Genomic DNA, 24,683 nt, shown 5'->3' with positions numbered 1-24,683 from the left:
AGAATTTAACACTTCCAGGCCAACTTTTCAGTAGTTCAAATCACAGATCTTACAAAGAATTCATAGAAGCATTAGCAAGAAAGATTCCAGGTAACCCCCTTGACCACCAGCCTAGTCTCTCCTTTAGGACAATCTCTTAATCTCACCTGCCAGACCTGTTTCACTCCAGCTGGAAGGAAACATAGTCATGCAGGAGTTTCACCTGAGGATTCTTATACCCCAGTGAGAGCCTACCTAGGTGTTCACCAAGCTGCTGATTTGTTGTTCCTGCTGCCTCCTATCTGGCCTGATCAGGATTTGAACAAGCCAAACAAACCCAGCAAAAATGCAAAACCCTCATTTCAGTAGTGGTTAGCTAAGAAATAATAGTGCTGACTTCAAGGCAACTACCAATTCCTTTGACACCTTCCTGAAATAATGTAGAGATCTAATTTTGTCTTTTTCTTGTAAGAGTAATTTAGACAAAACCCCTCCTTCTCAGCTCTACTCAGCACCTCCGAGAAGCGACCACATTTCAACCACTGTTGGGAAGCAGCTTATTTAAATCATGAGGGGAAAACACTCAAGTCAGTTTTCTCTCTGTTTAAAAAGCACAGTGATTTCACTGACATCTTTTCTGGGATAGTGCTGTTTAGGGAGCTGCTGTCAAGCTTTGCCAGTCAACAAAGGAGTCCGTAAGTGCTCAGGTTCCTCTTCATTAGAAAATACTTGCCACCAGCTTTTTACATTTGATGGAAGATGTAACAAATCACTCTTGTGCCTACCTGGCTCACAAATAATGTTAGAGACAGTGTGATCTGTCTGTCAGTGCTCTCAGTAGGCACTTGCTGAAGACAAGAGGGATTTTTCCCTGTGTCCCCACATGGGTCATACTGATGTTCAAGAAGATGGCTCTGCAGTTCAGTTGACCACGAAGAGTCAGAAATTAAAGATATTCATGGATTCCTGAAAGGGTGTGAACTGTGGGGGCACATGTGTAGTTTGGGAAGCACAGAGCTTCATTTCTGACCTACTCCGAGCACCTATAGTGCAGAGGCAAGGGATTTCCACAGAAATTCTGCAGATGTCCACCAGATGATGGTGGGACCACAACAAGGTGGGCTAACAAGCATGTTAGAAGTAAGGATGAGAGTTCAAAATGACCTTCAAAAACCAGGAAAAACAAAGTGAAGAAGATTAGGGTGAAATTCTGGAAGCAGTGCTGCACAATCCTATGCTTAGGTAGGAGAAAACAGTAGCATTAAAAAGGAAAACAACTGGTTACATTGCTGCGCTGCAGAACAGAATCTGGGAAACAGCATGGATTATAAACCAAACAGAAGCCAATAATTTCAGGCTGTCATGAAAATCAAATATCACTCTGGGATGGACAAACAGGAAGAAAGCTTACAAACATGCCAGTAACCTCATTGCTCTATCCCATGTGGGCAAAGCCTTAGGAGGAACACAACCACTTCTGGAAACCTCACTACCAGAAAGGTGACACCAGCACAAGTCATGACCACAGGCTAAAGAATAAGAATTAAATATAAGTATTGATAAAACCTGAGGGAGCATGTGATAACATTTCTTCATATGCTGGAAGGATTCTTGCAAAGGGACAGGAAACTCAGCTTTGCATGAGCATTTCGGAAAGGATAAGAGGCATGGGTTAAATCTACAGTGAAGGAAGAGTTAGGATAGACATCATGAGAAGTTTGTGTATTTGTTACCAGGACTGAAAAGCACTGGACTGCCTGGAAAGGGCATATGCCTGAGTGCCTTCACAGGACTTCAAGGACAGCTTGTCTGAGCATTGGAAGGACAATCCTGCATTGAACTACACATGGAGGGGATTGCAAAAATATTCAGCTAGTGGTGTTGCAATAATCCAACTCCTAAACAGCAGTAAAGAATTGTTTCAATGAAGACATTACCTTCATTTTTCACCTGTACACTCCCATAAAAGTCCTGCAGCTACTGTTGATTGCACCCACCTGCCAAAGGCTACACCTCCCTGAGATGGTCACATTCCTGTCTCACTTATACCAGCATGTACTGTGATACAACAGCAATTATTCTGCTTGTTTTCCAACTCATCATAACAAGTCTGAACCTATTTTTGCTATGATACCCAAGAAGCTTTCAATTATTTATCCAGTAGAGTCCTGTAGCAGGGATGGATCCCTCTGGGTCAAGGGACACAAGGGGCCTGCTTCCCTTGCCTTTTCAAATGGACCAAACTCAGCCTCTAAAATGCCAAATCACCCTGTAACACACTCTACACCGGTGTTCTGGAAACCTCTTGGGTTTAAGATACTTTCCACCCAAATGACAGGGCAAAGCAGAAGGATCTGTTAGGAGAGCACACACAGGGGTCGTGGAGAACGTGGCCCATGATGGGCAAAACACGACACAGCTTGGGAGGATTTCCTGCTACAGGCCAGGATGTGCAGAGGCACACACAGCTTGTGTGTTGCTACAAACTCAGTATAAACTCTGGGCTTGAATTTTGGCTGGTAGGAGAGAAAGTGGCCCAGGCCACTATTGCATTCAGAAACCCTCTCCCAGCTGGGACAGGGTTTTTATGGCTCCAGGGCTAGAGCCTGGGTCTCTCTGCCTTCCCCATCCCAGCACCACACTCATCCTCACATTTATTTCACACTGGAGCTTCATCCACTTTTCCCAGCAGAGTCCCAATTGTCACTTTTTCACACAGACACCAAATAACCTCCCTGCCTTCCTGGACAATTAATCATGTGCAGTCTCTCTCTTTACTGCTCAGTGGAAATATGGACCATTCTTAATTTCATTTGTTTGGGCTTTCTCCATGTTATGAGTGACCTCTATACTATTCTGCCTTAGCAACTCTTTTCAAGGTTTTCTTCCATCCTCCCACCTGAACTCATTCCCAGACTTTCACTGACCTACAGTGGCACTGAGTAGAAAAGTGAAATAAAGCCCTGTGTCTCCTCTTGCAGGACACAGAATTACTGAAAAATTATCTGGAGTGTCTACAAGGCAGAGTGATGAGGAGGAAAATCTTATCTGTGTACTGCTCTGGGTCTCTGCAGCATATAGATCATTTGTCAGTGCCAGTTTGAGGTAGTCTCTCTAAACAGCCTGTTTTGCATTTGAAGCACTCACAGGACATGATGGTTTGGCTAAAAAACCATGCATTTTACATGAAATCACCAGGATAATTTGGCTGTATATCGTGTTCCCACAACTTAATATTCTACCTACAGATGCGTGATCAAGAAGAGATTCCTTAACTTTGACAGGGCACATCACATTATACTCGCTTTATTATTGGAAATGATCACCCCAGGGTGCAAAAGGGAGCAAAGACGTAGTTTCATCATACCTTTTTTTTTAAAATAAACCACATTTACTGCAGTGTGGGGTGTTCCAAAGCTACAGAGCGCCACTTGCCAGTGGACAAGTGGCTATATTTTACCTGGATTGTGCAAGAAAGAAGTAACTGCTTAATTTAATGCAGAGCTGTGTAAAATTCATGCTGGAAAATTCAACTTTTAGGCACACAGTTCATATCCTCCAGTAAAAAGTAATTTCAGGTAGTACAATTAAATATTTTAAATTATGTACTCAGAGATGTAACCAAAAATTCTCCTCACTATGGCCTACGCATCTTCCCTTGTACTCAGGACAGGATCCAGTACTGGGCTCCTGACCTTAATATTAAGGAAACTGTAACAGTTTTGATGCTTGCTAGAACCAACAATGAGATTTTTTCCTCTGCTTTGATGGTTATTACAACCTACTAAAGTTTCCTGTTCTCCAACTCTGCAAAGACTTGACTGCAGACCCAGCTGAGCAGACCAGAAAAATATACACTTGAATCTCAACCAGCACTTGATACAGTACATTTATCTGGAAACTGATACCACATCTATTTTGGCATTATGATTTTTATTTTTAATCCTCCATTTAAATACCCTATTTCACAACCAGGAAGGAAAATGAACATGGGATGGCCCATAGATATTTAGTAGCTATAAAATAAAACCTATAAAAATGAAATTGAAATGAATTATCAAACCATAAACTAAAGTTCGGTGTTTAAAATCGGCCAGGGCTTTAAAAATTCAATTACAGCTTTAACAGAAACAAGTTTACTCAATATTTTAATAACCTTCTCTCATAATGTTTTTTCCTTCCTTTGCAAAACCCGGCATTACCGAGGATGTATGGCAAGGTTGCCTTTCCTCTAACTACTTTAAGATTGATTAGGAAACAGAAATATTGATGCATTTATCCAAAATAACTTAATTAAATGAAGCAAAAAATAGCGCACAGGAACATGTCTCAGTAGAAAACTGGAGCTGATCAAGATCGTGAAAGGTTACATTTAATATTCCTGGACTGAAAAACATCAGGACCATTAATTGAATATCAGTAATGGAGAGTACAAAAAAGAGTAAGAAGGTTACTTAATGTTTTCTTAACTCACTGGTGGGTCATTTCATGTTCAGTAACTTCTGTAGGTTTACAAGTGACCAACACCTGGGGGTCCTGCAGGGCACCTCAGGACAGCAGGTGGAGAGAACATCTCAGAGCACAAATCTGCATTACCTTTGTTAATGCTCAAATGCAAAGGTACAAAACTCGATGGAAAGTCAGGTCTGTGTTTGGCTGGTGTTGACAAACTGGTATTTGCCAAGGTTTGGGGGATACATTCAGCAAAGGGCTGTCTTCAAGCACCACTGGCTGCTCACGTTCCTGGAGGCTCAGTCCAGGCTCAGTCCTGGCTTCAAAGAGAGTTTAAGTGACAAAACCCCTGCAGGACAAGACCTCAGGGGTTGTTATCTCAAGCCACGGCAGTTTTCAGGTCTGTGGTTTTACGAGGGCTTTCTCCTCATCTGTTTTACTTTCATTGGGAAAGACATTAGGATTTTGTTAAAACCCCTAGAAAAACAGCAAGGATGTGCCAGATGAACTAGGGAACTTTCACTCTAGTTTAGTTTGGAAACCACCCATATCTTCATTTTAAACAGTGGCTCCTGAAATGCAGAGTAGCACCAGATCCAAGCTACAATCAGAGAGGTTCAGACTGCTCTGTGTGGAGCCCAGATGATTTTATTAGGGCCACCAGGAGCTCCACAGCCCGGCAAATCCAGCTGAAGAACCAGCAGCGCTGGTAAATTTAAAACATCACAAATGCAATAACATGGAAAAATAGGTTTTTCTGGGAGAATGAGGAACTGCAATTGAAAATACATCATTCTTAAAGCTGCATCCAAGGATGGAACAAAGATCTTAAATACTACCCCCCTAGAGTTTCCCCCCACCTTGTTGCAATTGTTTCTGAAGTGCCCTGCTTAAAACAGGTTTTCAAACCATGCAAGACTAATCATTGCAATTTGGGGAGGTAAGTAGGCACTTAGCATGCAGTTCACAATTAGATAAAGATGGTAGAAGAATCTCAGGTTGGCACAGGAGATTTTTAAAAAAAGAAAGAAAACATTTTTTTTCTTGCAAGAATGACATGTGATGGGAGAATAGAGGAAGATAATTGTCATAACAAAGGGAATATGTTATTATTTATTGGCCACACTTAAGCACTGGAATCCTGGATTATAGTATCTGGTGACAAATGTTGCTTGAAATTTTGTAAATATCACTTAAAAAGTATGATAAATGAGTAATTCTGCCCATACTCCACAACCAACACTTTCAAAATTCAGTTCTGGGAAGCAGAGTGACATTTTTGTCCTATATGAAAAGACAAAATGCCTGAGCACCCTAAAATCTTGTTCTCTTTAGGCTTCATCCTACTCCAACTACCAGTAGAGCAATATTGCTGGTAACTGTGGCAAGAGAATTTTTTAAACCAGCTAACAAAGTGAACTTTGTAGTGCCTTCAAGGTGTGGCATAGCCCACCCCAGTGGTCCCCTGTCCCTGTGTTGGTGCCAAGCCCACTCAGCCTTGTGCTGTCCCCAGCAGGGACCACTGAGCCCCATGGCACTGGAGGGAAGGGGAGGGTCACAACACTCAGCTACCCACAGGCTGAGAGCATTCCTTTGCCAAAGTGACAGCTGTAAATAGATATTTCGTGTCTAATTTCTATATCCTTCAGTATCTTAACTTATATTTAGCCAAAACCATGGCACGTTTATCTGATTTGTTGCTATTAATTTCCTGGTTCCCTTTCTATTTTCTTCCTCCACTCAGAGATTCACTGGGTTATGAACTGCAGTAATAACATTTCCAAACCAATATTTTCTATTTGAAAAGCTTCTGATATTTTTCTTTAAATCACTCCAATACTGCTGGGATACTCATTACCCTCCTCCTTCCCTCCCCAGCTCTAGAAGTGAATGCAAACAACAACGAGGTGGGGGTGGGGGGGAGAGAAAAAGCCCCAAACCCTCAGCAGTAAGTTGGCTGATGCTGGCAGCAAGACAAATCTGGCACCACACAGCAGGCAGGCAGGGAGTGCACTGCTCATCCTTTCGTTTTGCCGTGTGTGGGGATGCTGGACACCAACAGCCAGCCAGGGATCCGGCCAAAGGCTCCTCTCCTCGGCGCCTGAACCCTGCTGCTCTGTGCCCGGGTGGGAGATACAGGTAAAAACAGGGAATTGCTGGAGATTACTGCCTTCTGTTTCCACTGAATGCAGTTAGGAGAAGCCCAGGCTGCCTAATCTTATTGCTAGCACAAGCCACAGTGCAGGGGCTGTGCACGCAATGTCCTCAGGTACCGGGACTTGTTCGGGATTCTACAGCAAATAAATTGGTGCAAGTGGCAGTAAAGGGGTTTTTTTGTGGGGGGGATACACTTTGTTCAAGCTGCCTTTATAAATATTTATTACTATTTATATAATTACAGCTCTCTGACAGCAGGCTTTACAGCAACTTTGAGCCACAATAAACAGGCAGCCTGGATGCCTCCTCCTCAGCCTGACTGTACCTATTCTATGTGTTATGTGTTTATCTATTACCACCATGCTTTGAGCTTATAATTTATTTCATAATGTAATTTATAGTTACATTACAAAAGCATCCCTCTGCAAACAGCAACCATGTAATATTGATAAAGCATTTATGGACAGAACATAAATTCAACGGCTCAGATATTATGTAGTATCAATAATCTGCAGGGGAAAAAAGTGTCTGTGTAAGTATGCACAATTTATTATGGCAGGAACCTAAACAGAGAACATCTTTCTCTGTCAAACTTTCTTTAAGAGAACTTGACATCCTCAAATTCTTTTCTCTCCCACAGATGTCAGAGGACAAGACAGACAAGGTAAAAATCAAAGCAGCTGAAAGTTTTGAACATGAAAAGCAAAATATTTCTTGGCTGAAAAAAGGTAAGTTACTTTGAGTTCTTAGTTACTGGTTTGTGTTCAGACATTTCTCTATTACTTAAAAAAAAAAAAAAAAAAAGAAGTAGAAAATAGCCTATAAGCTTGAATATGGCCTGAAATTTCTACCATAAAAATTCCATAGCTTTACTTCTGCTCAATATGCACATACAATTTCTTTTGGTAGAGAAAGGCCTAAATGATCAAATTTTAAAATAACCTGAAAACTCATTTTTCTAATGTCCTTGCATTCCTGGGGAAGTTTCATTTGACCTGACTTATAAGTATGGATGATCATCTTCTGATGAAAAGGTTTTAGTAACTAAAACTGCTACTGAATTGGATTAATATTATTAGTTATTATTAATAATTATTTTCTCAAACATGAGTAAAGATCAAGCCAGAATCTTCAGATTTGGCAGTGTCTTATCTTAGAATAAAATAACATCAGTTGTCAGCGCTTTGGATGTACAGAAACATAGACCCTCAAATGTAGACAAGTCATAAAAGCCAAGCATGGGGACCTTTCAGGTTTAAAAGGTTGAAAAAGAAATGGTGTTAAGTAGCTAATTTGCAACAAATACCAGTATCCCAAATAATACATTCTATTTCTTAAGCTATATTAAAAAAAAAAAAAATAAAAAACTTGAAAGATTTCCTTATTGCTTGTACATATAAAGAAGAAATCTTCTTAGGATATATTTCTTGCTGAAAAAATTTGATTTGCTAAGTTAGAACATAGCTTATTACATCTTCACGCAAATTTGTTGGTCATAGCAGAATTCATCTATTGCATTTATTACAGACAAGTAGGATTTGAATTACATGGAAGTTCCAAGAGTAGGCTTTCAAGATGCACAAAACGGAAATTAAATGTCCATGGCTGGGTGCAAGTTATGCTTTTTAATGAGAACAGTTGTATTCCAATCCTTAAAAATTCATTTTGGGAAGACTCAACAAGTGACCTCATACTTTGAAAATGCCTGCTATGGGAATATTGGGCAAGAGGCACATTTATAGCCACTGTTATGTCACCTGTAAGATGTGCATCACTATTCTAAGCTCATGTCATTAGCTGTATGTTAGTTGCAAAGGAGTTTGCTGCAAAGCAGGCTTGAATTCCTGTCCCTGCCTTGCAGCCTTGCAGGTTTTTGCAGCATTTGCACAGAATGAGAAGCTCCCACTGGAGCAGGGCTCACTGACCAGCAGGGCTCACTGACCAACAGGAGACTTGGCTTGACTGGGCACCCAAAGTCCTCTGCTTGCAAGGGGTCAGTTCACTTCAACAGCAACTCAGCAAGCAGAAACTCTGCAGTTTGAGTGTCCCAAAGAGGGACAGAGCTGAGTGAGCAAACAGCAAACATGTGACTGAACTGAGTATTTACTCCATCACTAGAGAGTAAAACACAAGAGATCTGCGACTCTACAAAGGGATATAAAAGTCCAAAGGACTTCAACATGCCAGGGTTAGACTGATGGCAGGGCCCTCAGAGTCCCATCTTGTGATTTATCCTCTGGTCCAGGCCAGGTGCATCCCTCACAGCTGCACTCTACCTGAGTTCATTTCACTTAGCTAGGCTACTTCACAAGGTTTTATTTCTCCAGTTCCTAAGAGTTTCAGGATCATTAGCAACATTTTGATTGTTCAGTGTTTGGAGGAGCTACAATCTCTCAGAAAGAGCCAAGAGATGACTATTGGCACTTCTCCCTTTCAAAGTGCCACCGAGCAGAATTGGGCCTTGAACATCTCCTACAGCAGCTGAGTCAATAACTGAATGTGTCTCATGTGGAAAGCAAATTTTCCTTGAAATAAGAATATGGAAATTATTTAATCTTAAATTGAAGTTTGTTTTTAAAAAAAATTGTTGTTGTTTCTTTGCTTTAAGCACTTCTGTGGTATGCACTGGGATTTTAGAATATGGTGAAACAAATTGTCTGGAGCAGAAGCTTAACTTCTATGTTTAAATGTTTTAAAAATACCTCATGTATAGATTTCAGGCATTCCAATAAACAAAGAATTGTGGAGAACAGACTTGTACTGTTTCCATCAGGCACAGTAAGAAGACTATATGTTCTTTTAGCATCCAGTGTTAAAGAAAAGTTATTTTTATTTATGGTTTTGTATTGATTATTTGTTCCTTCTAAAAGAAACAATCATGAACCACATAGTATCAGAAATAAACAACTAGGCTGTGGTTTTAGTGTCTTTCCTAGACTTCAGTTTTTCCTAATGCTTTGCAAAGTAAAAGCATTGTACAGCATTGTTGTACAGTGGGTCAACAGCAAAATAAGGTCTCTATAAGTTTTTGTTGTCTTTCAGCATTACAAACTGTTTAATCAGGGCAGAGGGATTTTGATCTGGCTGGCAGTTATTTATCTTCTACTTTTTCTTGGAAGAAGATTATTTACTTCTGTCATGAGCCCTCTAAGAGCAGAAAGCAAAGCCTCGTTCTGAGGGAGAACTTTCCCAAAGTAAAAGAGAAACCAAACCAGCCTTGTCAGAAGTAATACAGAAAAACATTAGCCTGGGAATCTAGGCTTGTATCTTATCAGCAGGACAAGTACAAACAGTTCAGCTCATGGCTCTGCCTCTAAATAAGTCATTTTTACCCACTGATGTGCCCTCACACCCCTGCCAGGGATGCACCAGGAAACTGATGGCAGTTAAAGATGACACAGGGACAAAAATGTTGCACAGGTCAGGACAGTCTGGGACAGACACATGTACATAATCATGGCCTTGGTCTGTATTTTTTATTTTTTAATAGGACAATGACAAATTTACCCTTTCCTTTTCTTTTCTCCTTGTACTACAAGCCGAGGGATCCTCTACAGCACGTGCAGAATATAGAACCATAATGAAATAGTAATCAAAATGTAAACAGGAGGGAAGAGTATTAAATGTGTTTTCTAGGTTAGTTTAGACTTTAAAAAGTCCCAAAACATCTCTATCTCTTGAGGCATTTAGCATTGAAGTCCAGATGTGGATAACATGAAATACTCCCAGGGATGAAAGTGAGAACAAGGATGGTGAAATGTTCACAGTCCTACTCCAAGATGTCTCAGGGTAAGGAATATATACAACAAAAATGTTTTCTGATAGTATGGAATATTCTTCAGGACTATTTATTTCTAAAGATCACACAACAGATGAGAAACCCTGCATCTGGAGGGTATGCATCAGACCATCACATGCAAATCAAGCAGACTCTGTATGCATGAGCACAGAGAAAAGGCAGCTCTGCTTGTCTGACCTCAACTCTGATGTGAACCTACCCAAGGAAAGCCTGGGATATAGCAGCAAAACTAGACAATGGCTCCTGTTTTGAGTAGGAGGAGAGACAGTTATTGGAGCTTTTTTCCTCCCATGGTGAGAAACAGGGAGTTGCTGGAGATGGGAGTTGGTTTTGGATGGAGATACAGAGATCCCCATGTCAGTGCCTACAAAACATCAGGGCAGGATGAAACATGGGTTCATTAGCAAAGAAGCACTTCAAAAGTTATCTGCCATGGAAAACTGGAGCAGGAATCCTCAGTGCATGTGCTATCCCCACTTCTGCACATTTTGCCCTGCCATGCACCAAATAACATAAATGACAGTGCCTAGAGTATGACACGTATAAGTAAAGAACAGCCAATACAACTTGGAGATAATATTTGAGAAATGCCCTCTGCAAGGCCTTGCATCCCCACCTGCTTCATGCACTCACAAGACTCCATAGAGAGAGAGTGACAGAAAAAGTAGGAAGTTCTTTTAAATTTAAAAAGAAAATAAAATAAAAAGGAGATATTTAAATTAGATCTTAGGAAGAAAATTTTCCCTGTGAAGGTGGTGAGGGTCTGGCACAGTGTGCCCAGAGCAGCTGTGGCAGCCCCTTCCCTGGAAGTGTCCAAGGCCAGGTTGGATGGAGCTTGGAGCAGCCTGGAATAGTGAAATGTGTCCCTGCTCATGGCAGGGGATGGAACTGGATGACCTGAGAGGTCCCTTCCAACCCAAACCATTCTGGGATTCTGTGACTCAATGAGCAACAAGCAGATCATCGCACCCCAAACAACATTGGCCCCTAACCCAACATTAGAGGGTCCTGTAAAATCTGGAAGCTACACAAGACATGCCTTTAGAAAGGCAGCACTCAAGAATGAGCAGCACTCCCAGGAACCGACCCTGGGATGGTCCAACACAGCCACAGCCCTGCCTTGTCCCCACGGGCCAGCGGCTCCTTCCACCATGGCAGTGATTTAGGGCCAGATTAGCAGCCATCTGCTGGGAAAGGAGGGAGGTCAAAGCAGAGCTAAATTCACACCAGCCTCAGCATGTGGCTTTTGGAGTTCCTTGCAAACAAATCTCTCGGTATCACTCAGTGATTGCAGCCATATGGAAACGTGGGAGCAGGCGGGAGCTTATCTGACGGACACAAAGCTATAAAAGGTGACACTGATTTTGCACAGGGACCGCAGTGGTCTGTTCACTATTTCTGCATCCATTGCAAACACAAGGGGGGGAAAAAAAAATGTTTGAGGGCCTCACAGTGCCCTCCCATGGTTTCATCCCAAAGTGGCCACAGCAGCCCAGGAACGCAGATCCAAGTCGCGCAGAAATGAAATTTCATTTCAGGATATTTTCACACAAAGCCCTCCTGTTTTATGCTGCCCAGCTGTGTACACAAATGCCCTCCATATATAACTTCCAGTGAAAAGTTAATGAAATGGCTTCCTTGCTCTCTTGCCAAAAATATAACTGAAAGTCTAATCTCAAGACTTTCTCCAAAATAGCCCCTTTTTGCACTAAAATTCTCATAAATCAGAAACATTTTTGTCTAAAATAAGCCTGTTTTCATTGTCTTGCAAATAGTAAAAAGTCTAGCCCCAATTTCTTTAATCCACTGCTCCAGCCAGCAGATTTTTTGCTGTAGGGTGAAATTCAGCCCAGTACTGAGGGTCAGTGCAAGGTCAGCACTTAAACCATAAAATAGGGCTTAAGTGGTAAATAGAGCCTCTGTTCAGGATTATATTTCACCCCTTAAAAGGACTACATTTCATATGAAAAGAGAGATTTACTTATATCATAGACCTGGCTATGGTGGCATTATTCAAATACCTTATTCCAGTATTAGTCCCTTTGGGTGAGACTGGGCCACATTTCTTCGTGGTACATCCCAACACAGGAGCAGACTATTCCTGAATTCACCAAAACTTCCCACAGCCTGGTCCTGGGATAAGGGGAAACCTTTCTATATGGCAGCACTCAAAAATGCCTTTTCCCAAGAACACTTCTCTCCCATCTACCCAGGGGCTTGAAGAGACTTTTATAAGCATTAATAAAGTGGGAAGGACACAATGCCACAAGACTGCTACTGCAGAAGGAGAATTGTCCCGGAGACACTCGGGGAATTTCCCAATTTTTACAACCTTCCAGTTTTATCCCTGGTTTGGGAGGACTGGAGTAAAAGTACAAGGCTTTTACTTTTGCTGAGACTATTCTCAGCGGAGTGTTTTGATCTGACTTGCATCCCTTCATTGAGGGAGTTAAATGACATTTTTAGAATTTCTTCCTAAAATTTCACAAGTCACTGAATGCAATTTTACATACAAGCTTGGACACTTGTTTCCTGAATTTTGCTGACTTGGGTCCAGAAGCTTTTTTCACTCTCTTCTTTCAGCCTGAATTAAGTCATTGCATTGAAAAGCTTTATAGAAGACTGATAGCAAAGAAAGACTTCTCAGTTTCATGTAACAGAAAATGCCAAATACTTCTCAGATGAATGTTCTAATCCAAGCAGACGGGTTCCAGATAAGAACACCACACACACAAAAAAAGAGCACATTTAAAAACTGATGACAAGGATCCCAGGGGGCTCAAATTCCTGGAAGATGCCTTGTCAGCTTCAGGACTATGACCAAATGAATTAATGAAGACAACCCTTCCTTTAAGTTGTAAAACAGCAGATTTAAAGACTCTTCCAATGGAGAGGCAGTATATGAAATCTGCAATGGTCCCAGCTCACCACTCCTAATTACAATGTTATAAACTGAGGGGTCCTTGACCTTTGAGCTGGAAGATCCCTGAAGACGTAAGACTTTGGATATACAGAAAAGACAAGGCTATTTCTCTGGGTGACAGTGTTAAAGTTTGAAAGGTTTAAATTCACACTCCTCTGTGTGGATATCCTGGATATCTATTATAAAAATATACGTGAATGGTTTGATTGCCTGAAGTAAATTTGCTCTACAAAGGAAAAGTTTATTTCATTCAACTGCCACTGCTGGGGAAGACCTGAATGTATTGCTTCATTCACTACTGGAAGTTTTCCAGACCAACTCTATTCTTTGCTGTACTTGGGCAAAATATTCAGAATTTTGCCCATCCTTGTGTCAGAAGAACAAAATAAGAAATAACACTACACTTTTTAGTTGTTGACTATCTCAGCAACACAAACATTAAAGCAGAACCCACATGTCCAAGGGCCTTCCTAGCACTTCCTACTTAAGATGGCAAACTGGTGCATGGAAAATCTTTGCCTAAGGGTCAGTGTCAAAGAGATGAATAATTTCATTAAAGCAACAAAGCTGCATTGGCTTGCAAAAAATCTGATTTGTCCCAACGTGCTTAAGAATAGATAGCACTAATCATCTCAGGGCATCACTACAGAAGGAGGGACAAAGCCAGGGCTCATTTTGCCACCTCAGTTCATAGAGGGAAGGGTCAAATGCCAAACTGGTCTGCTAAATCTGAGACAGTGCAAACCCATCACAACAAAAACTATGCAGGCCTGATTTACTTTGAGTTAGAAGGCAGAATGGTCATGGATTATTTACAGCCAGTTTGCAAGAAGTGTTTTATAGGCTTGGGGGATCACACACTGGTATGTGGAGCCAAACTGACAGCCACAGTCATACAGAGGTGTAACAAAATCCTTATTATTGGAGCAGTTCAATGAAATATTCACATTAAATATAATTAGATTATGAAAAAAATAGACCTCCCCTCATCTGACTGATGATTTCCAATCATTTTCTAAAATACAACTGCTTCTAAGTACTCAAGACAAAGTGGATGGGCTAAATACTGGGCAGGCTGGTGGTCTATTGCTTTTGAAAGATATTACAGGAAAAAAAGATCAGAAGTGAAATTAGTTTAAGCATTTCTTGTTAGCTGAGATGCAACAGAATTATTTTCCATCTATTTTTTAAATTAGTATTTAGAACTAAGTCCAAATGGAAAGAGACATTAAAAGTGACTGCTCTAAATGACCAGTAATAAAATCCTGGACACAAACCCTTCCTCAGAACAGCTTGGTGATCAGATCTGAGACTTCAGATCTGGGCTCAGGGCACATGAACATACAAGAGTACTCAGATTCACTCCTTCCAGAAGAAGGCTCTCATCCCCTGATATCAGACACTCTGGGCAATGTCATGGTTTGAAGATTCCCAAGTGTCTCTGTCTGGACTGACGACTTAAATCTCAAGATTCCAGAGAGATGGAGGGGAGGACACCTGAGGGAAGGGCAGGAGATGGGCTCTAATTCTTTCAGGGACATATTCAGCTATCAGTAAAAAGTGGAAAATCTTTAAAATTCGACACCCCATCCAACTTTAATTCCTTGTTTCCTCACCTATCAAGTCCCAGTTGCCTGACCCTCTGCATGCACTGTGCAGAAGGTTGAACCTGGGAGTTTCCTCCCTGCTGGACAGAAGGGCACATGCAAAAACGAGGTGGTGAAGCCTCCAGTGTCAGCTGAGTTCCTTAATAACTCCTACTGCTCCTGAGATTCATCTCTGAAGAGAATTGCACAAGGCCTCTTAACCCCCTAGGTGATATTTCAGTGTTGCAGAGATCTTTGTTACCCCCCTAAACGAAATTAATTTTTATTTTATAGGAGTCAAACAGTCTCTTAGGGTCTCTTGATTATATAGTCTCATTCTAATTTCAGTCTTTAATCTGAATAAACACATTAGAAAAACACAGACACAATTAACTTAATCATAAATTCAGATGGATTGTTTATTATCTGTCTACTTAATGTGCTTATGATTGCAGCAGTTAAACATGATAATGTTGTCTTCTCTCACATATAAATGAATACACACAGCACAGAAATATGCCCAGGAAAAAAAAAACTTCTCCCTGAATACATCAGTGGGCTCCAGATACAGAGAAGTAGATGCACCACTCACTGCTGTGCTCTACAGAAAAACAAACATTGCCATGATATTGTTGAGACATGAGAGAACTGACTACTGACAGATTATGTTCTTCTAGCTGAAATATGTCTACAAACAGCTTCAAATGAAAGGAGATGCCACTGCAGCAGAGATGCAACTAGGAGCACTCTCTGCTTATATCACTGCACCTGCAATTCAAAGAAGTGTAGATTTTGGGTAAATAAAACCACTTGAGTTCTTCAGAGTAAGGTACAGGTCAAATCAGTGTCTTCCAACTGAAGAAAACACAGGCATCAGATTTAGAGAACTTTCTGCTTTGTGGTCTATGTAAATATAGTTGTCTTAAACAGAAGTTAAACCCTACTAGCACCAAAAATTGTGTTTAGCTACATGCCCATGGTAACTAAAACTTGTGCCAAAATGCTTTCATGTATCCACAAATGCTTGGATGCCAGAATTTAAATTGGAATATGATTCTTCCTGTTCCTACAGCATATTGAATATGAATAATTATTTCAAGCATGCATCCAAGTTAAGTTGTTGATTATTACTCAGACTTCCCTGTCACTAGACTAGTTTTTTAATAACCACACAGTATACCAAGATGAAGGTTTATTTGCCTTCAGAATATTCAAGTTTTAACTAAATTTAAAACCCACTACACTTTTCCCCCTCTAACAAGAGCCACTGAAAAATATCTACTATGAAAGTTCATGAGCAAAGAGGAAGAAGAGGGAAGATAAAAGAATGAAAACTCAAAAGTAAATTCAAGTCTCATCAGTTTCACTTCCTCAACAATTTCCCTCATCTATAAATACTAAAAAAACAAATTTCCTTATTAAAAGAAAAAGAAGTTGTAGGTTAATTTTGAAGGTCTGAAGCCCATGCTTATATTCCAGGAGTGGGTAAAACAATATAAGAGATGTTGAGATTAGGGGAAGAAAGCCAAGAGAATCATAGGAAAAAGCAATTATGGCACCTGGTAGTCATTCTGGCTAGATGACGTGGTGACCAAATTTATTGTCAGCAGATATTTTAAGTGCTTACTATTTAAAAAAATACTATTGCTATTATAAAACAAGGCATATAAAATCTAGCATAAAGTATTTGAACTAGATCCAATTCAGCTTCCAGCTAAGTAACCTTTTTTTTTTCTTTTCCTAGTTTATTTATGATTTAAATAAATAAGTAGCCCATGAGCTATTGGAAGATATTCACTTCACACTCTTGGTCCCCAACTTTATGATCAGCCCTGTTCCACCAGTGGAAGCTTCTCCCCAGCTCTGGCTTGGAGGGAATCACCAATACTTGTAGAGGGATAGTACAGTCCCCATGCCTTGAATTTTTTTTCATGAAAAATAAATAAAATATAAAATCACAGCAGTGGTTTTTACAGTATGACACAGCAGTATTACTTGCATTAGGCCAATTTACCACTTATGATAGCAGTAATAGCACTAAAAGCCAATAAAAGCGGTCTGTTCGTTCAGAGATTGGCTTTTATGGCTTATTCTAAATATTATCAAGTGAATCAAAAGCTGTCATTATAGTGTCTAAAAAGCCTTCGTACCTTGTAAGCAAACAGTGTGACTTTGACAAATAATCATTAATATGCCTGTGTGAGACCAGAGCTAAAAGAGAAAGAAAAAGGAAAACCCAATATTTCACTTTACATAAATCATTAAGATCATTACAGTTAAATTTCACACAGAATAAAACAGATTTATATGTACAATGCCATAGTTTTCCCAAGTTGGGTTTTTTTTATCTCTGTACATTTTCATAAAACAAGAACTTGTCAGAACACTGAGCAAGGGATGATTGGACTACAGATATGCATCTTCATCAGCTCTGGGAAAACAAATGGTGCACGTGTCTAGGCAGTGTCATTTGAGCCACATCTAACCTAATCTTCCCTTGACTCTCATCCTGCCTGCCAAAAATGTCTTCCTCAGGCTCTCCTGCTGCTGAACCTTACAGGGGTGGTCTCTCAAGGTGACACCTCTGACAGCCAGACATCCCTGCTGGCTGGCTCTGCAATGCCCTCATTTCTTATTGGATCCCCGTGGGTGGGCATTGCCTGGGCAGCCCAGGGACAGGGAGGAGGATGGACAAGGTGGAAACGTGGCAAGAGCTTCAGGACACCCTGTGGGAAGGGACATCACACGTGGGGAGGGTGAGCACAACACCACAAAGGAGTGTAGGTACTGGAGAAGCTGGGCATGGGTTGTACAGGAGCTTGATTATACAGTCCAGACTTTTCTCAAGTACAGAAAAACTGTTAATACACAAACTAATTAAATTAATAACTAGTGTTAATCAAATAACAGCAGAATCTTAGCTGTGCACACACCACAGCCCCCTTCTGCTTGCAGAATGATTTATGATTTTTCAGTGCAATGCCAGCGAGAGCATTTGAGAGCCCCAGTTATGCTGAGCACCTTACAAGGAGCCTGCCCTTAGGTGTCTGCAGAGCACGGTGGAGACCACCCTCAGTGACCTCTTCACCACTCTGCCAGACATCCAGGCTCCAGGCATGAGCCCCTGAGCCTGGGACAAGCTAAGAGCCCTGGGCCAGGCATGGCCACCTGTCTTGTGCCCTTGACTACCAGGCTTGGGCAGCTGGCTCGAGTATTCCTGCTCCCACAGGTAGTGCTGTGCTTCTGGGGGGTTTTCTGCCCACTCTATTTACAGTTCTGGGGGCCCCAGGGATGGCCAGCTGGCATTGACAGTGTTATGTGATCCACTGTCCAGCTGCACGTGGACAAGCAGGAACATGTGGTGCTGCTCTGCCAGGGGAATTCTCCCCCCAGCACAGCCCTTCAACAGCCACGTGTGTTTTGCAGGCAATTTATGAGAGCAGAAAACCAGCAGACCTCCCAATCCAAGCTTCTAATTTCTTTGGCTGTTTTTCTTTTTTTCCCCACGAAGAACGTTCCAGAAACACTACATTAAGAGTGAGTTAGAAATATCCCAGGTAAAAACTGGTACTCCAGGTTTTGCCTAAGGTATCCTAAACCATGGTAGGAAACCTGTTAGGATTTACTACCTGCTTGTGTTTATCCAGGAAGAGGTGTATTATATCCTTTAAATCTACACCAAGTAGAGCTGCTTCCCTAAAAAAAACCCACCCATTGAATTATGTGTTTGATTGTTTCAACCCAAAAAGTAAAAAAGCAGGTGATCTGCTGATCTGCTCAGAGCCACAGAATATTTTAGGATGGAAGCAACCTTAAAAAGATTATCTTGTTCCCACCCCCCTGCCATGGGCTCAACCTTACAAGGATAAAAAGACTTTGGTCCATCTGAACCTCATCTTTCAGGCAGAGTGCAGCAACTACCAAGGTCCCTTCCAGACCCAAACCACAAATTAAACACCTGCTTTCCTATGCCCAGGCTTAGGTGTTTTAACAGAGGGTCAGCCATGAAGACCTAGAGAACAGAAGCTGCCCACTGAAATTAATAATGTCAGTGTCCTTTTCTCAGTATTTTGCAGTGCTGATTTTAGTCCCCAGCATTCCTATAAAATGGGAGAAAAAGATTTTGCCACTCAAAGATTTGAGTGGTTTGGTCTGTTTGGTTTTCAGGCCGTGGTCTGCAGTGCATGGATTCATCACACACAGTTTTCCTGTATTATTTTCCCCAAGGCTTCAATCCCCCCATACTTCAGCCCCACCTTCATTCCTGTCACACTCAAGTTCTCTATTACTGCTGAGGAAAATCAGAGCACAGGACACTGCAGGTTGCTGTGCAACCCAAAACAACCCATGCACATGCTGACAAAATGAAAACATCAGATATGATTCTTTAGGCCAAGATTCCAAGAGCAGAGTCACCAGAATTACTCATATGCCTGAAGTTAGGCTTGTGTTAGGCCTGTTGCTGAATCTGCTTCTGATAGAAGATGAAGAATGCCTTGGTTTTGATTAGAGGCCACATCTTGGCTATAGTGTTGCACTGTTTCTAATTGTTGGTGTAGTCAAGAAACTCAATCCTTCCACTTGAGACCACCTGGAGAAACACATTCCCCACCCCACCCCCCTAAACTTCTCCCAGGAGCCCAAAACTTGGCATTTATATAATACATATTTTCCATTCTCCCCCCACTAATGAGATGCATTGATATTTTTACCTGCTTGCGCTGTGTTTTGTTAATGGGAAATGTTTCAAACACTGCCTGGTAATGGGATATGGGATTATATATTTATTAATCTCAGGAGCACTGTGTAGACCATACCAATAAGTTACAAGCAAACTGGCAGCGCAGGGTTTGAGTTCTGGCAGGGAAACTCTTCCAAGCCTTGCTTGTTGGGCTGCATTAGGCTGTGCTTTAAAACTTTGGGCTGAGCTAGAGTTGCTTGGGTCAGCTGTGATGCAAACAGGCTGCACTGACCCCACCATGTGTTTTGTTGCATAATATAGAAAACCTTTTTATACGCAGAGAAAACAAAACAAAAAAGAATGTTAGTCGTGGTGGGCCTCCATTGACAGAAAAAAAGCTCTTTCCACCTTTGGAGATTGTGTTTGCATGCAGTGATGTCTAAATCTGCCTGTGTGTGAGTTTACAACAGATGCTGCAGTCAAATATCCCCTCCACCTTCTCTCCTGCCCCAGTAGGTCAGCCTAGAGTTCTCATCTGGGTGGCTTTCGCAGAATTAAAGACATTTTTTGCACAACTGAAAGACTTGAAGATGAAGCCTGATTCACCTCCCAACAAAAAATTAGAGAAAGTTTGATGGATTTGCCCTCTGTAAGATTCAAGTTTGTGCGCAGCAAGAAAAGGAAATAAAAACTAATGGAAAAAGATATTTCCTCTAGGATCAAAGCTGATTTCTTCCAAGACTGCATTCCCAGACTTTACTCAGAAGAAACAGTTGTGAGGTGAAATGATTCACAAAGTCCAGCTTTGCTCAGACACCTTGTTTTCCCTTATGAGGTAAAAAAAACTTGACAAATTTTTACTTTTCACTTGAGGTTCTCAGATCCTTTTCAGCACTTAACCACTAAAGCAGCCTATTTGCTCCATGAAGGTGATTAATAGGAGTGGAGGTGAAGCAATTACTTAGAAGTGTGATTGCTTTAGGTATATGTAATACTTAGATATTCTAAATATCCAGCTTTATGGGTAGCTGAAACCCTTGACTGCAGTTTCCAGTGCCCAGCACCTCTTAATGAACTCTGCATTTAGCCAAGAAATAAACAGAAATAATTTTAGCACCTAAAATTAATAGCTGTAGATGAAGTAAAAATCACAAAGGACTGACATAGACTTTAATGAGAAAAATGAGCCCTTAATAAAAATTCCAGTGCTGAATTGTTAGACTCTGTCTTTCCCTGACTCAGTCACATCTTCTGTTGTTCTACCACTCTTAAAAAAAAAAAAAAGTGGCAGCACTTAGTTTTTTGGCCTGTGATCACCTTGTTTGTGCAATACCAGTCTGTTCAGAATATTACATTTCATTTTATCAGCTCTGAACTCAAGCACTAGAATTGGTTTTAAAACTAAAGTTTCGCTCCTGAAAATAAACATTTTAGAGGCAGATGCTCGCAGCTTTGTACATAAATTTTAAGAGTCTCACTCCAGGACTGGTCACTCTGACCTCCTCCCATCGGTGTCCCCACTGGAATGCAGGTTTTGTTAAAAATTAGACCTGAATCTTGTAATTATTTCCAAATCCAGGATTCCCTTGGACTGCCAGGGAAGAGACAGCAGTCAACGTTAGCCAGGTACAACACTGGAGTTGTTGGCATGGCTCTTGCCTTGGAATGTATGTAAATTTACATTACAGTTATTTAAGCAGCTGATTTTAAACTGCTTTCTTCATCTACATTGCCCATAATGTACATTATAAAATCCTTACTTTCACTATGGTGAAGACTGCCTAAACTCCAGCTGGATAAAGACTCTATTTGCTTTGTCTAAACAGTGCAAGCTCTCCCATATTCAATGACTACTGGAATTATTGTGTGATCTTTTCAGCTTCTAATGCATATTAATTTGTAATATACAAAACCCTTCAATAAATAATTGTGCAGACTGAATAAAAAAGCAATTTAAACTTTTTCCCCCCCTAACTGGAGACACTTTTTACAAATAGTTCTTTTAAGTAGTCTTAATAGTATCTCTTTAATATTGCCATTAAAATTCACCAGAGTTCAAGAGCAGAGCAAATTTACATCTGTTAAAATAATGGAATTGACACTGATATTACATCATTGCTATTTTAAATAATCATTCTTCATAATTCTAACCTACTTGCTTTAAGTTGCAAATAAAGGGCTTGTTCCTACTTTCATCAAAGTGGATGGCAAAACTCCCTTTGGCTTTCAGGGAGCAGCACCTAGATTTAGAGACAGGGCTCTCTGCTGATGTGGTGGGGTTTGACTGTGTTCACTAATGCAGCAAAGAATAAATCCCTCTGGAAGAAAAATTACTGACAGGGGTTCTGTGAGCTCCAGACAGAGAGGATAATTGTGCTGGGCTAGCCTGTTCCCAAAAATCACAGAGCTCCATAGACTGCTCTGGGTTCCAAGGTACTTACGGTATTTTTGCTTATTTTCACAAGAAAGCAACATTTTATATAGGTGTTTTCTGCCATTTTAGGGCAATTTTGTGGTTTTCCTTCCTTAAAATTTTGGGAAAGGCTGTTTGAAAAGAAGCATAATGACAACCCTCACAAATTCACCTTCTCTTGGGAGAGCATTAGAACCTTCACTGAAATTACGTAAGTGTTCTGTGAACAATTCAAACTGAACCTAAAGGAATTAAAAATATACACCATACACAGCTGGAAAGCCACCTAGAAGGTGAATCAACATAGTTCTTTCCCTGATGACAGCAGAAAATGAAGCAAGGATCTTTAAGCAATAGAGAGGATAAAGGTTATAGCTGGCACTATTTAAAACTGGAGAAAAAAATAGACTTTTCATTATCCATTTAGCACTCAAAGGAACACAGTTTTGTACCTGACTTTACCTGAGCTGCTTTTTTGTTCTTCAGAAAAAAATAAATCTGTGTCCACATTGCAGCTTATCACCTGTAAAATCATCACAGCTCAGTTGCCTATTTAGACCTCAAGTTTTCAGGGACAGAAATGTTTCACCTGTATCTGCACTGAGCATTTAGTGTGACAGATTTCTGGCCATGGCAGAAATCACCAGTCACTCCTCATAGCAACTTTGTGCTAATGCACCTCTGAAATATGCTGAACATTTACAGGACAATAACCACCAGCTGAGTCTTAACCATAATTTTGCACTGCAGTAACGGGACTGTTACATGTTATCTGGGAACCAGAGAACTTTATTAGCACTGTCATAAAAGCTAAAGCAGAACCAACCCCTTGTCCTAGCACCACTGACACTGCCTATTATAAATAAGATATCCATCAGACATACTTAGATCCTAACTGAAATGGCAATTGCCTTGGGTGTCTTTAAGGGTAATTTGATTTAAAAGAAAACCACATGAGGGAACAAAATGCGATCCTTTGCTGTGAAGAAAAGCGCAAGTAAGCAGCACCACCAAGACCAGGGGGAAACAAATTATTCCAGAAATATCAAGTTTTGAAGAATCTGCAGTGCTGACTTCTTTACTCCACTTGGAATTGCTAACCCATTATATAACTTTGCACTTTCACAGTGGGACACCTGCCCTTGTGCTCATTTAGGGAAAAGAATGAAAAACAGCTTGAATGTTACGGAAATATTTTCCAAGCAAGGACGATTAGGCAATGCTCTGCCCTAGGAAGTGTTTCAGGCCCTGTCACTTAAGGATATTAAGGAGAAATAAGAGGGAAATCACCTGAAGGGTTTAGCCCACAGAGATTTTCATGTCATGGGGACTGGGTCTTGCTGAACTGAGATCCTTTGCATCTGCATGACCTGTAATCCTTTTTGGCATCATTCCTCAGCTTTAAAATATTCCATCACTCCCTCATGCCAGTGGCCCTAACACAAGATGATGTCTGCGCACCCAGCCTTCAGGACAGTCCTGAATCACACTGCAAACCAGGGAAGGGCAAACTAAATACGTTACAAATATGGATTTAGGAAGAAACTTATTATTTTGTGGCTTTCCAACCGTACTAATAGGAGGAAAGATATACCTGACATGGAAGACCAGCTGTTGCCACAAAAGGAAGAAGGAATATTCAAATATGCCCATTCCTATCTAATTAAGCCTATATTATACAGACTATTTTTATATCATAAATGTACATTCTAGATTCTTCACTCCAACACTGTTCTCTTCCAACACTAAAACCTGCTTATCTGAAGAATTCACGTAGCTGCAAAAATTTTCATTGGAAGAAATATGTTCTCATGTCATCTATTTTTGGCTTTCCATGCTGTGACAACAGAGGCTGGCCTGGTGTTTCTATATCTGAATATTTCTCAGGTAGCAGAAGAGCTGCCGCAGATTGCCTGGCACCTGCTCGAGGATGAGGTGAACAGAAAGCAAAGCAAAAGTATTTTTATTTCATCAAGAACATTTTGGCCCAGCCTTATTTGTAGAAGATAAAAAACTGAGGAAAGTGTAAACCGATGGGGAATGTAATCTTTTAATATTTTGGGAGCATGAAACAGTGAAATCAGAGTTCAGAACTAGAGCAGGTTTAAGATACAGTGGAGCAAAAGTGGCAGGTGCTGGGGAGAAATATCTTTTTCAGGATAAGTGCTTTCAAGATATGGTAGTTACATTTTGGTAGTTCTAATCTCCTTTAAACAAAATAATGTCTAAGAAGGCAATATAAAAAATATGGAACGCAAATGCCAATAGAAACCTATTGCAAGTATGAAACATCAGCAACAAGCCTGTGGCTGCTGAGTTAGGAAAAATAACCCCAATGTACTTAGATACATTGTCTTTTGCTAATATACTTTTTGAAGATCTGACTTTTTTTAATAGAGCAGCTATTAAGAGAAACTAATTATGATTTTATTTTTAAGGACCTGGATTTTCTCTTTCATGTATTATCCTAACTCAGGAGAAAGGCCATTCAAGCAAATGAGATGAGGTTGGTGTGAACGAGTTTAAATGATCACACAAAGATATTTATGGGTGGAATGAGTCATTCCTGTTCTGGTTGGATGATTGCATCAGTGGAGAATTAGTCTATCATCATGCAGGGCCTGAACCTCCATTCTCTTACATCACCATACATCAGGAAACACTGTGGGAAGTTGGTCAGTATTTCAGTATTT

The 24,683-nt window shown here is 40.7% G+C and overlaps 1 protein-coding gene across 1 annotated transcript in view; it reads left to right on the top strand.

Annotated features, from left to right (window-relative positions):
• Positions 1-7,166: 7,166 nt before the first annotated feature.
• Positions 7,167-24,683, top strand: part of MDFIC2 (MyoD family inhibitor domain containing 2) — a gene marked incomplete at its 3' end in the record, with an annotated part of 40,979 nt that continues 23,462 nt past the window's right edge. Inside the window, exon 1 of the mRNA XM_084214818.1 lies at positions 7,167-7,316. Within this exon, the coding sequence (XP_084070944.1) occupies positions 7,229-7,316 (88 nt within the window). The 5' untranslated portion in view covers positions 7,167-7,228. The remainder of the gene's footprint in view (positions 7,317-24,683) is intronic.

The sequence above is a fragment of the Fringilla coelebs genome (genome assembly GCF_963513975.1).
Source record: "Fringilla coelebs genome assembly, chromosome: 13".
Classification (NCBI taxonomy): Eukaryota; Metazoa; Chordata; class Aves; order Passeriformes; family Fringillidae; genus Fringilla; species Fringilla coelebs.
The sequence above is the reverse complement of the archived record's forward strand: the minus strand, read 5'-3'. Positions and strand labels throughout refer to the sequence as shown.